The sequence below is a fragment of the Diadema setosum genome, chromosome 18 (genome assembly GCF_964275005.1).
Source record: "Diadema setosum chromosome 18, eeDiaSeto1, whole genome shotgun sequence".
In the NCBI taxonomy this organism is placed as follows: Eukaryota; Metazoa; Echinodermata; class Echinoidea; order Diadematoida; family Diadematidae; genus Diadema; species Diadema setosum.
Window position 1 is genome coordinate 25,333,499 of NC_092702.1, and position 13,187 is coordinate 25,346,685.

The 13,187-nt window shown below is 39.2% G+C and overlaps 1 protein-coding gene across 1 annotated transcript; it reads right to left on the reverse strand.

The window, feature by feature from the left end:
- Positions 1-680: 680 nt before the first annotated feature.
- LOC140241648 (charged multivesicular body protein 3-like) lies at positions 681-12,234 on the reverse strand. Its single transcript, XM_072321389.1, has 6 exons — positions 12,112-12,234; positions 6,667-6,727; positions 5,724-5,903; positions 4,160-4,281; positions 2,442-2,550; positions 681-992 (listed from the first exon to the last, which is right to left on the reverse strand). The coding sequence occupies exons 1-6, from the start codon at positions 12,154-12,156 to the stop codon at positions 847-849; spliced, it is 663 nt and encodes a 220-aa protein (XP_072177490.1). The 5' UTR covers positions 12,157-12,234; the 3' UTR covers positions 681-846.
- Between the last annotated feature and the right edge of the window lie 953 nt (positions 12,235-13,187).

Below are 13,187 nucleotides of genomic sequence, written 5' to 3' on the forward strand. Positions count from 1 at the left end.
TATTCATCCATAGAGAATATTAACAGAGCTTTTGTGTTCAAATTACATGAGGACAGTGGAGTACAATATCACATATTCTTACATTTCTCAGTCCTAAACCTGAAATATATGTTCTCAAAATTAAGGAGCATGATGACATAAGAACACTATACTAGTAGTTCAAGTCTCGTCATGCATTGAAATCAAGAAACACAAGTCATCTGTAACAAAATAGAGCAATTACATTAAGATGCAGTATGTAAAGAATTCATTGACATTCTACGACATACCCGATGATCTGTTCTCCCTTCATATGGATTGCATCAGGAGGGTCAAGCAACACCCTACATATGACGCGTGTACATCATAGCATCACACACCGACTGCATCAAGATGCCATGCTTGAAGTGTAGGACATTTGTTTTAGAATACACATTTGCACATGCTATTCAATGCGTAATCTTTTCCTCATTTTTTTTTCAATACTAGGAGATATGCATTTCTGTGTGTGTGTGTGTGTGTCTATGAAATGCCAGGTTGTTGGGACCACTGACTGATACACTCAGTCAACAACCAGACTTACATGTCATATGTTCTGAAGGATCTCTGACTGCTTGTCCTCACTTAGGTTCAAGGAGTTCGCTTGAGATGGCTCTTGAGGTTTTTCCGTTTCTTTCTTTTTTACTACTTGTAGCTAGTCTTTTCTCCAGGCACACTAAGATCAACATCATAGTCTTTTTTTTTCTTTTAAATTCTTTGTCCCATAGTCTTCATCCCAAGCTGACATGGATGTACATTTCTGGCTTGTGATAGCAAGAAATGCTTTGTAAGCTAGTCTTTGATCCAGGCTTGATGACTTCCTTATCACTAGCTTCTGAGAGCTTCCAGTCTGGCCTGCATTTCCTGGAGGTCTCCCTCCGCCTCCTCTTCCTCCTCACTCTCGGGGCCAGCCGCTGCTGCTTCAGCTCCGCCTGGCAACTCACCACTGACAGAGGGCGCTTCAGAGAGTTTCCCTATAGTGAGAAAAATGAAAGACATGTCTCATGATTACTTGTCACTGAAGTCACGATCATGGCATCCATGTGCAACTTGAAGTTGGCTGACTAACTGCCATAGACTTGGTCTTTGAATCCTGAAGATAAACTTCTACTGACCGCCCTCCAGAAATGAACACACTCTCACACGCAGCATCTTATCTCCTTGAACACACCTCCATTACATAACCCAGATATTAATCACACCTTAAATTTCTCTTTTCTGTAAGAAACTTTATGTGTTTACATTCACACCATGTCTGCTTCATTCTTTCTTGTTCACACGACCAAAATAGTGTGTCACCTCTTTCTCTTTGCATTCAGTTGTCTTTACTTGTCTTTACTGAGATGATGTATTTTGGGCATCTGCCTTGAGGCACCCTCGCTGATCTTCACCAATTCAATCATTCCAGTAACTTCAAGAAAAAATAGATTCTATCCCCCTCTGATCTTCGTTGGGACTTGAGTGTACTTGTGGACAAAAGCTAGAATTATACATTATGCAACCTGTCATACATATTCACAATACTACCCACAGCACTTCATGTTCAGTACATTTGTTCTTGCAAGGAGTATGTAAACACATTTTTTTTTTTTTTCAGGGTAAATCACCGCAAAAACGACTTCATTCATTGTGAATGCTATCCATAGATAAGCTAAAGTGATTTAAAAACAACAACCTCAACAGACACAACATCAGATTTCCACCAAACTGTGAGCATTTAAAGAAAATTTTCACCACTAATCAAGGACAGAATCTCATGCACAGGTTTGGGGGGTTCTCAGAGCCTCGAATATCAGCATAGCTTTACTGGCATGATTTTTTCCCTTTGTTTACTCTGAACTGACAACAATGTACATCAAATTGACATACATTGCAGCCCCCACCCACCCCCCCCCCCCCCCCAAATACTCCAATAGATTCTTAATGAAGGCCACTATTCACTATGCACACTTTATGAGCAGCTCTTGTGGCTCACGGCAAAAAAAAAAAAAAAAAAAATTCAGATCCCTTATTTGAATCTGTTAACAGCAGCAGCTGTAGTGCCTTTTGGCACTGTCCTCATTGCTGTGGATTTAAGATGACTCTTAACCCATTGAGGATGGGCTGATTTTGCTACGACACCCATTTTCCACAAACAATCACCCGAGCATACTTGGGAATTGTCCTCAACGGGTTAAACACTTGTCCGCTAGCTCCTTGCTTTGTAACTGCATTTCATGACCTTCTCAGCTGCAACATCACATTTGAATATATTCAAACTCGGGCTGAAAACTCAAATCTACACCACTTCACTATACTCTCCAAAGATACAAATACATACTGATTGTTAAAACCAGTCTACCAAACAAACTGTTTGATGATAGCTACACAACTGAAAAATAGCTTCTCATTTGGGAAGAGCCCCTTTTTCTGTGTTTACTCACCTGCTGTCACCTCGAACAAGATCTTGTCAATTTCCTCCTGGGTAGCCTCTTCGTCCACATCATCCAGCGACTCGAACGTATCATCCATCATCTCCTCAATGATGCCAGCCTGGAAAGATGGGAACAGGACATTAATATACAGCGGGACCTCGATTATCAGGCCCATTGGGACTGGCGGGCCGCTGGATAATCAATTTGGCCGGATAAGAGTGATATGCTCAAATACAGCACTTTCTAGCCTATCATGCTAGGGATATACACATATACATTATCAATATTATGATTATCTGCATGGCATGGTCATGTTTCATACTTCATATGATAATGATGCGGAAATAAAACAAAACATAAGTAAAATATCCCTTCATGTCCCTTTATGTATTGCTTGTTTGATTGACATTGACAATCAGATCGATATTGCGACTCGTCAAATACTGCCACTGTATTGTACTGTAACCACTGCTGTGCACTCAGTGCCAGTGACAAATGCGGCACTAATCATCGACATATTGTCTCACAAACTGACTGAAAAGTTGCAATTCACTGCTATGATCGAAATAAGTCCTGTCATGCATTCAGACGATAGTGGTTGAACGTGTTTGTCTTGAGTAAGATTTGGCACTGAAAATACATGAAAACATAAAAAAAAGATGTCAGCCAGTTGACGTCCTGGATAATATAAAATCCGGATAAGCGATGGCTGGATAATCGAGGTTCTACTGTATTGTACAGTGGAACCTTGTTACAACAAGGTCTGATATAGTGAGATGTCTGATAGAAAAGATAATTTTGCAAGTCCCATTCCTTTCATATTCTTTTGATTTTATCCCTGATATAACAAGATACCTGATATAATGATAAAATTTTATTAGTGGGTCCCAAACAGCTTGTTATAATAAGGTTCTCCTGTAACTCAACATGACATCTATCTTACATGGTGCCAATGAAACTTACATGACAGATTATCGACAGTTTGAGCAAAATAGGACAAACAATTTTGAATTTACCACCATTTCAACACGCTGTTTAGTCAAGTGCCAGCAATGTGTTTTATGAGCACTATCAAATAATCCAGTGTAAGAGGAATTTTTCACTTTATATTCCTTTTATTTGCATGTCATGCATGATGATAACTTTACAATTTCTCATAAGGATGTACATATATTCTTTATGACTCGTACTTAAAGGCATAATTTACCATTTGCAGATGAAAGCATTAGTGCTATAAAATAGTTCTAAAATGTGAGTTAGGGATAGAAACAACCACTGTCAAAATTTGAATCCGTATAATCGATGTTAGTGTTGTTAAATACACAAAATGTGAACAATAGTTATAATAAAAAATTTTCCAGACTAAACCGTATACAGTTACGGTTTATTGAGAAAAACCCTGATATCTCCTTATATTTTAGGTTTTATTGCAAATATTTCATATGGTAGGATGTTTTATGATACAACAGACCTACACATATGCATCAAATATGATATCTTGAAAATTTTTGAAATCACTGCTCCCAAAGGTAAACTGGACCTTTAAAACATAGACGGGACACCATATCATACATAACCTTAAACACAATGTTGGGTTCTTTGGTCAAATTTTCTGTCCAATACATCCATGTATTATGTATTTGCAATTAGCCAAATATAATGATTTAATATAATTCTGTGACAGATTTGGTTTCAATTAACAATGTGAGTTACTGTCCACATCTCACCTTTGTCATTTCTTTCGATAACTCCATCATTGTGGACTGAATCTCTGGAACCTTGACTAGTGCCTGCATTGCCTTCATTACCACCGTACTCCGCTCAAGCGCCCCACTCACTCTCAATAAGGCTGAAACAAGAAACCACCACAAAATTCACCACTTTCAAGAAGAAAATCAAGACACAACCATTTGAAGAACAGTTTATATTTGTTTTTCTTGTTGATCTTTAATGTTCATCGGTTTTTAATTCATCAATACATCTTGACCTGCTAAGTGCATCAAAACAGTACTGTCCTGGATAAGCACTATATTTATTTTTCATATTATTATTATTATCATCAAAATTTCACCAACTTTTTCTTCCTGTGTAGGGCCTGCCCACGAACCCATGAACACATATCATCTGCTATGCATTCTTGAAAGAAAGAATTGAATTTGAGAGTTTGATTTATGTACTTCAACAGTGGTACATTGTAGGCAGAAATTATACATCTGTCCATGTTCCTTGATTTAAAGTTGAATAAAAGCGACACTGGAACCAGAGCAATCATCACAGTTTAGCAAATCCTATTGCCGACACAATGCACTGATACACAAGAGGCGAAGTCACGCTACGCAAAACCACACACAGTTTCACTACTCTGTATTGTGCTTCAAAGAGTTTGGGCAGTGTGACTGCAAATTTCTGGAGAAGTTACCAGTGAAACTCCATGCCAATCTGCCTGCATGCACTTGCAAAGTTTCTCACTTCTTGTAATACTATGCATAGTTTTGCGCCTTGTGACCACGTGCAGCTGAAACTTCAAGTTTATGACATCGCAATGGCTTCATTCATGTTGTTTATGCACGTTGTGCATTCTTTGGTACACTGTTGCACATTTGCATTTTTTTTCCCTGCATCAGACCGAAAGTACAGGAAGTTTTCTATCACTGAAACTGCACATAGTTTTGTCTTCAAACTTTTGAAGTTATCTGGAAGCAAACTATGCTCAGTTTCATACAGTGTGACTAAGGCTAATGTGATTGCGGAATGATCAGTATATCAAATATCATATGACACATTTTGATAGTGAGTAATTGAGAGTGAGCATATTTCCAGGCAGAGCATGGGTACAATTTTGTGTCAAAATCTACTCAATCAAAAAAAGAAGAAAAATTACCACACAAAGTGACATACAAATAGAAAAAAAATTAACAAAAGAAATCAGAAAACTGATTTGATTGTCTGGAACATAACAGAATACTGTCACACGAGACTTGGATTGCTCGTTTGGGAGACAATATTTATCAACTTTCAATCAACTTTAGTTGGAAATTAGTTGGAAGCTAAATGCAGTTTGATACTCAGAGCACTGCTAGTCAGCATTTGTGCAATGTTTCATGTACATAGACATTGCAACAGCTGTGGGAGCGGCCACAAACATCTCCTTAGATAGTCCACCTCTGCAGCCAGTGACAGTTCAAACCCTGACACACTGCTGTAGCTGTTTAAAGTATGGCCTTTGAGGTGGAAGGTGGTTGATAAAAAATATGTTCTCATTAGCTTTCTACAACTGTATGAATGACTTACACAACTGGTTCTTCATCTGCATGCCGACTGAGTTCAGGTGAGCTTTGGAGCTGTAAATACGGTTCTTGGCCTTCTTGGACTGAATGAGCTCCTTTGCCAGGATTTTGCAAACATCCATTTGATTCTTTTTAGCTGCATCTTTGATCGACCTCTTGACTTTCATTTCAGCCGTCTCAATAGCTGCAGGACGAAAAGCACAATATTTGTCACACACAGCAGGAGAGAAACATGTCTTTTACAACTGTTAACATGCATTTTCTGACCATAGACTGACAGGCCACGAATATCGAAGGAGACAATGAACAACGCATTACGCACACATTTTGGTAGATTCACACTATCAGGGGCGGATCCAGGAATTCCATAAAGGGGGGCGCAAAACAAGCAAGGGAGTGACTTCCGGGTTTCATCAGCTGACAAGCAAAAAAAAAAAGGGGGGCCTTAATAGGAATTTTCTTGTCCTACTTCCAGGATTAATCAGCTGACAAAAAAATAAAAAATAAATAAATAATGGGCTTAAGTGCAAATTTTTCACATTCTCTCATGCCACTTCTGGGTTTCATCACCTGACAAGCAAAAAAAGGAAAAAAACAAAAAAACAAACACATTAAGCACAATGTCCCCTGTTGTCATGCAAATTTCATGCTTTTATGAAAAAAAGCAAAAAACAAAATTAACTGGGTGCATGCCTGGTGCGGTTTATTTTTACATTTTTTTTTCTCTTTTACACACACACACACACACACACACACACCACACACACACACAAAAAAACCCCCCAAAAAACCATCAATGCTTATGATAACTGACTAAAAAGTATATCATATGCCTGTACTCTTTCATATTTGGCATGTGGTATTTTCTTTAATGAATACATGTAATGGTACATATTTGCAAATGCAATATTTGCATATTGATGATTATTTGTAGTTTCCATACTTACAACGAATTTGCCTGTCTAATTGTCGACCCTCTTTCCGAAGAGCTGTGGTCCATTCTCTTACCTGGATGAATTAAACAGGAAGCACTTTATGTACATGATCACTCTAGACCCATTTCCTTGAGAAGCAAATTTTCTCTACACTCACGTTTTTTTTTTTTTTTTGTGTTTTTTTTTTTTTTGATAATGAATGGCAGATTCATGTAATATCTTGTACCTGTAATGTGTAAATAAAAAACTACCAATACTCCTACAACAGTATAACTGGCATGTTAATAATATGTAATACTACAGGCCAGCTGATGCAAACACTACAACTATAAAATGTACAGTGGGTAATTTCCAGTTTGAAGCTAGTGCTAGTGCTATCTCAGCACTAGCACTGGCATAAAACCGAACATCAGTTGGTGTTGGGAGGTTGACCTCAAAATTATGACATATTTCTGGTTGCCAGTGCGAGGCTCGGTGTTGAATGTCATCTGCTGAACCAAGCTCCGTCGTTTGTGTTAGCGATTTACATGCTTTTTTCCCCATTGGCTAACACTAACCCCTAGGCAAGGCTGCACACTAACCCATTTTTTTTTTACTGGTCTGACCCATCTGTCGGACTAGTAGGTACCCAGTTGTTCCATGTTTTACTGGTCCATTCTCGAAAAAGTCCAACAGTGATTTTTACTGGTCAAGGAGCGTCGGACCAGTGCAGCGTTGCCCTAGGGATTATCATCTTCAGCATCCTCAGCACTGCTGTGCAAGACCCACATTCACTTCCATAATAAATGCACATTTTACGCAGGTTTTACATGCAAAAAATAGATGCTAATGCAATAGTTGCCCACGTAATATACACAAACACTCTCTACATGGCTACAATTATTTGAGCCTAGCAGCAAAAGTAGGATTGTTGTATATTGGACAAGAGATGAAATTTGTGGCATTTTAATCCATCTTCCTTAATTATGTTACTAAGACTAAGCAATCATGACTACATCTTTTGATATTTGACTCTATTACAGCTGTACGCGCCATCACCTTTCTTTTGCTGTGCAATTCCCCCAGACTAGGTGGTGGTTTGATGACAACACCTAGTGTTGGGATCAATAATTGTGATCGGGATCTCTTTGTTAATCTGACTATTGGTGTTGGAGCTCGATTCAACCCTAATCAGAGTCTACTTTTTTTTGTTCATATATCTTTTTTAACATACTCAATAATAATTCATTGTAAAGTAATTCTAATTCTTATGCATTTTATTGTTTTTGGAATTTCTTATGTATTTCCTCGCTTTTTGACTTTTGTTTTTTCTTTGTTTTTTATTGTAGATTGTCACTGACTACTTTTCTACCATGATAATTACCACAAAATTAATCAATCAAAGTGATTAATATTAAAAACAATCAGGGTTCTAAGAGTTTCATGACAGAACACTGTTTTCCATTAGAAATGTACACAAAATCACAGAATTATGGTGATATGCAATTATGTAATAGGTATAGCTTCGTAAAGGTATGCACAGACAATGCAAATTTGATCTCGAAAGTTGTGCAAGACTTGAAGAAAGAAAGTCAAGAAGCCTTGTGATGAAGTCTTCTTGAGTTACAGAATTAAAGCGCGAAACGTCAAGGGGGGGGGTCCCCCCCCCCCCTTTCAGGGATAAGGCAATGGCTTCACTCAACTACATATACCTAGTCTACTTCATTCATCAATCACAACATCAGGGCTGCCAACTCTCACTCACTGAGAGTGAGACTCGCTCATTTTGGTCCTTTCTCACTCTAAAACTTTATTTCATTTGCATGCACTTCTATTGATCTCACTCATTTTGACTCCTAAATTATAGCATTGGCCTATGGGAGTCTCACTCTCAACTAGTTTCCAATGTTGGCAGCCCTGCAACATCCAGATGCAAAACTGTATTGTCATCATCATCATCATCATCGTCATGATCACCATCATGATCTACGTTGTACTGGCCTGACTCTTCGTGTTCCCAATACCCGCCTAAAAATGTATGGGGATAGAGCCTTCTCTTCTGTTGCACCACGTTTGTGGAACTCTCTACCAGTCCATCTTCGGAATTGCAACAGCCTCAATACCTTGAAGTCTGAACTGAAGACTTATCTTTTCCAGCAACTTTGTGGATGATGTGTGACACTTTGTGGGAGCTGGGCGCCTTTGAATGTTTCAACAGATAAATGGCGCTATATAAATGCTGTTTCATCATCATCATCATCTTGATATCTGTAGATCAGACTGTGTATGGGAGGAAATATTGATACATGTAGTCCCGTGTTATGCAGGTACAGTAGATTTTCTAAGCCTCTTTTTGAGGTCTAGTCTAAATCTACTGCTATCAGTGTTTAGAACACCCTTTCTTACATTAGGTGGAGAGAAAAATTAATCAAAGTATTGCAAAAGCATATACTGTAGTGTAAAATGAGGAATGTTCACATGCATTTTAATTTCGCAAATTTCGTGAGCCAAAATTCATGAAAATAAAATGCATGTCAAAGTTCTTGTCTACACTATATGCATTGGATGTTAAGAGGCAACTCACAAAAATTTAATGCCGCAAAAAAAGGTCGTCGGCTCTAATTCACAAAAATGTCATGCCGCGAAAATATTGTGTTTTACAGTAAAAACGATTGTTTTACATTTTTTTAAGTGCTGGTCTGGTGCTTGTAAATGTTCTTTTGTATCCATGTCAATATCTCGCATATTCTGCGAACCCAAACTCCATCAAAATTACAAGAAATAAATTCACTCAAATCCAAATAAATTCAATTCTAGCTTATTCATTTCCAACCACTCACGAAAATTTCAATCAAATTGGATGACGGGAAGTGTTGATATCCACGTAGCCCGACCAGTAACTATACACAGCCCAGTCGCCGCTGTACATACGTAGCGCGACAGGGCTGTACCAGCGAAGCCCCAAACACGAAGAGGGTCCAACGATCGCATGCGATCGGATTGAATTTTGATACTTTAGATTATTTTTTTGTCACTTCAAACTCATCTGACGAACAAAATGATGAGACTTCATTTCTATGCTATGAATATTGAAATTTAGATTTAATAACTTACCTAAAATGATGGCTATATGCAGCATGTGTGAACGGTTCACGAACGGTACATTGTCTTTCACGCCAGGCCATTTCCACATGATCTGAATGCCCTTTCAAAAGGTCGCGCTGTCGACCGTGCTGCTACACCAACACTCAAGCAGCGCATCGCACGCACGCAAAAGATTTCCGCAGAGATCAAGGCGCCATTTTGAATTCTGCAACGATAAACCCCGACGGTGTTAGGGAATCCGCCAGAAAGTATCATTTTTTTGGTTCCACGGACTTATCACGAGGGCTCTCAATGGACTTACGAACCTTCTGTAATACAAGCATGCACTTAAGGTGAGTAACGTTTGGTAACGTGTACATTGTTTATAAAGAACGTATAAATTTTCATAAGTTTTGTAGTTGTGTTGTGGTTCCCCACTTTGAAGGTGCCCGCTCGCTGGTCAGACGCTGTATTCGCGTAGCGTATTAACAGCGTCTGGTCGGGCTACCCGACCAGATGCTGTTATTACGCTGTGCGAATACAGCGTCTGACAGGCGAGGCATGCAGCTTCAAAGTGGGGAACCTCAACACAACTACAAAACTTATGAAAATGTATACTTTTCTTCTAAAAACAGAATACGTTACTCATGTTAAATGCATGTTTGTATTACAGAAGCATTGTTCTCCACACTGATTCCATAGAGAGCCCTTGCAATAAGTCCGTGGAACAAAAAAATGACAATTTCAGGCGCAATTCTTGACCGTCTGGGTTCATCGTTGCAGAATTCAAAATGGCGCCTTCAGCGAGCACGGCGTGGGCTTTGAGAACGTATTACAGAATCTATATCGTATGGCGTAGTGCCCAACGTCGTCTGCTGCGGAGAGATCTTCTGCATGCATGCGCTGCTTGAGTGTAGCAGCACGGTTGACACGCGACCTTTTGAAAGGGCATTCAGCACACTGATTCACATCACGTGACCTCCCGATATAAAAATTGGCCTGGCGTGAAAGATGATGTACCGTTTGGACTAACTGCGACCAGCCCCAACGTGCAGCGTTGGGGCTGCGCCGTTTTCGCATTCAGATCTTAATGTTGTACAAAACGGGTGCCGTTGCGGCGCTATATTTCCTTAATTTTTCAACAAAAACTACTAGGAATACTTACATGGGTCGATTAAACCTAAATGATTCAAATCGGCGACTTTTTGATGCATTTCGTTGCTTATGATGCAGAAAATGTTGTCTTATAAGGCGAATTGTCTTCAGCTCGCCGATGCTCACTAACGTTGCATGCTAGCCTTTGGCAAGGCCCTCTCGCTGTATTACGGACGAGCGAACGGACGAGCGAAGCGAGTCGCGCTACCTTACTCGGCTGGGCTCTCTACACTACGCAGCGAGAGGGCCTTGACAAAAGGCTACGTATTACTCGCTACATGCGCAGATGCTTACTAATGGATATACACGTTCAAAATGGTAGCACGGCTCTCCCACTAGGGCAGGCCGCTTACTCCTAAAAAATGTGGAAAATTTTGCAGTTTCCAGATAAATTGGTGAAAAGAACCAAGGCAATGGGGTAATGTGTATTTCATTTTTTATTGTCACTGTGTTTATGATAGAAATTTACCCATGATTTACTCGTGAAGTCGCCGTATGTGGCAATAGGGAGTTGTTCGTGGTTCTCACTTTAGCGAAACTGCGAGGTAGCCGCCAGGACCCCGCCGCATAGCGGCGCGGTCTCCGGGGCTACGTTTGGACATGCTGGATATAATCATCAATTTTGGTAAGTTTCATATATTAAACGTAAATTTCAATACTGATAGTATAGATATAGAGTCTCATTATTGAATGAAGGGATGAGTTTGAGGTGACAAAAATGATCTAAGTATCAAAATTCAAAGCGATCGGAATCCGATCGCTGAGCTCTCTTCGTGGTTGGTGGTCCCGCCTGTACAGCCCTGTCGCTACGTATCTACGTACAGCGACTGGGCTGTGTATAGTTAATATCCACGTTGATTAGTTTAGCTGTGTCGCCCCTCGACCCTCACTCATCTCACCACTTGGCACAGCACAGCTCACTCTTTCGCGGATGTAATTTACTTTAGAATCTATCTACATGATCTGGAGTTTCTAGATTGTCTAGACTAGAAATCTAGATTCTAGAACCCTACATGCGTGTAGTAAAATCTATGACGTGTTGCTGATGCTGAGCCTGGAATTTAGAATAGATTCTAACGTCAGTAGATCTATTTTAAATTAATTAGGCAAGTGTGCGTCAGTGTAACCAGTTACATCATATTCAGCACATGGGACTACAGTATAATTAGTATTTCGTCGCGCCCTACAATGCACACAATATCATCTTTCACTATGGAAAAAATGGCGTATAAACATTACCTGTTCTTTTGGGTCTTTTTTCGGTTCTTTACCAAATAACCCCATGATCTGTTCCTACAACAGGAGTCTCGGATACGAGCGATGAGCGAAGCTTGTTATTGATAGCTGGTTGCTCTTCTTTGGAATATTGAACTTAGCCAACAAGTAATCATTCGCACTCCCGCTCGCGTCATGTCAAACCATTTGAAACTTCACTCCACAACAACGAACGCTAACTTCAGCATCCTGATTCATTAGATGGTGCAGATTACGTTTATCAGTAATATACATGAAAAGGGATGATGTCATTGGTGGACTGACTACACATGCAAGGGTGCGGCACTGCTATGGTACACGGCATTTTCACGAAACTCCTTTCTTGTTCAAAATTCAGTGTCACAACCATCTATCCTGAGCGTCTAATTGTTTTTTTTTTTAACTAATGGCTTCATAATTATGTGAAGCAAAGGTCAAGACCAAGTTTCAGGCAAGTTTATTCATCTTTCTTCCTCCGTTACAATATAATATACATTGAATGTGTCAATTAACAAGAGAATGACAAGCATATACATGTAATAGAATACACTGGTTAAAGCAGAAAAAAAGAAGAAAGACGAGGAGACCCTATAGAAAAGCAGAGCTTGAGAAATTAGGGATCCTCATTATTAAAAAGAGTATTAAACAACTAATTAGATACAGCAGTTTCTAAAAAACAAAACAAAACTATATAACTATAACAAGCAAGGGGGTATTGATAGAGAGAAAAACTATTTACAAAAGGGACATAACATAAAGCAAACACAAAGATAGAGAAAAAAGAAAGAAGGAACAAAAGGAAGTAAATGAATGATGTAATTCACAAAACAACAAGGGGGGGGGGGGAATAAATAAGTTGGCTACAACTGAGAAGACAAAAGTCTGCAGTTCTATAAACAAAGGTTATGCAGCAACAAAATAATGAACTGTTTAGAATACCATAATTAAAAAAGGCAACACAGCAATTTAGAGTGTAAGTTTACGAGTCAACCGAGTAATTACTTAATAAGTATAACTTTAGTTTACACTTTAAGACAGATTCACTGACAGCACAGGTAATG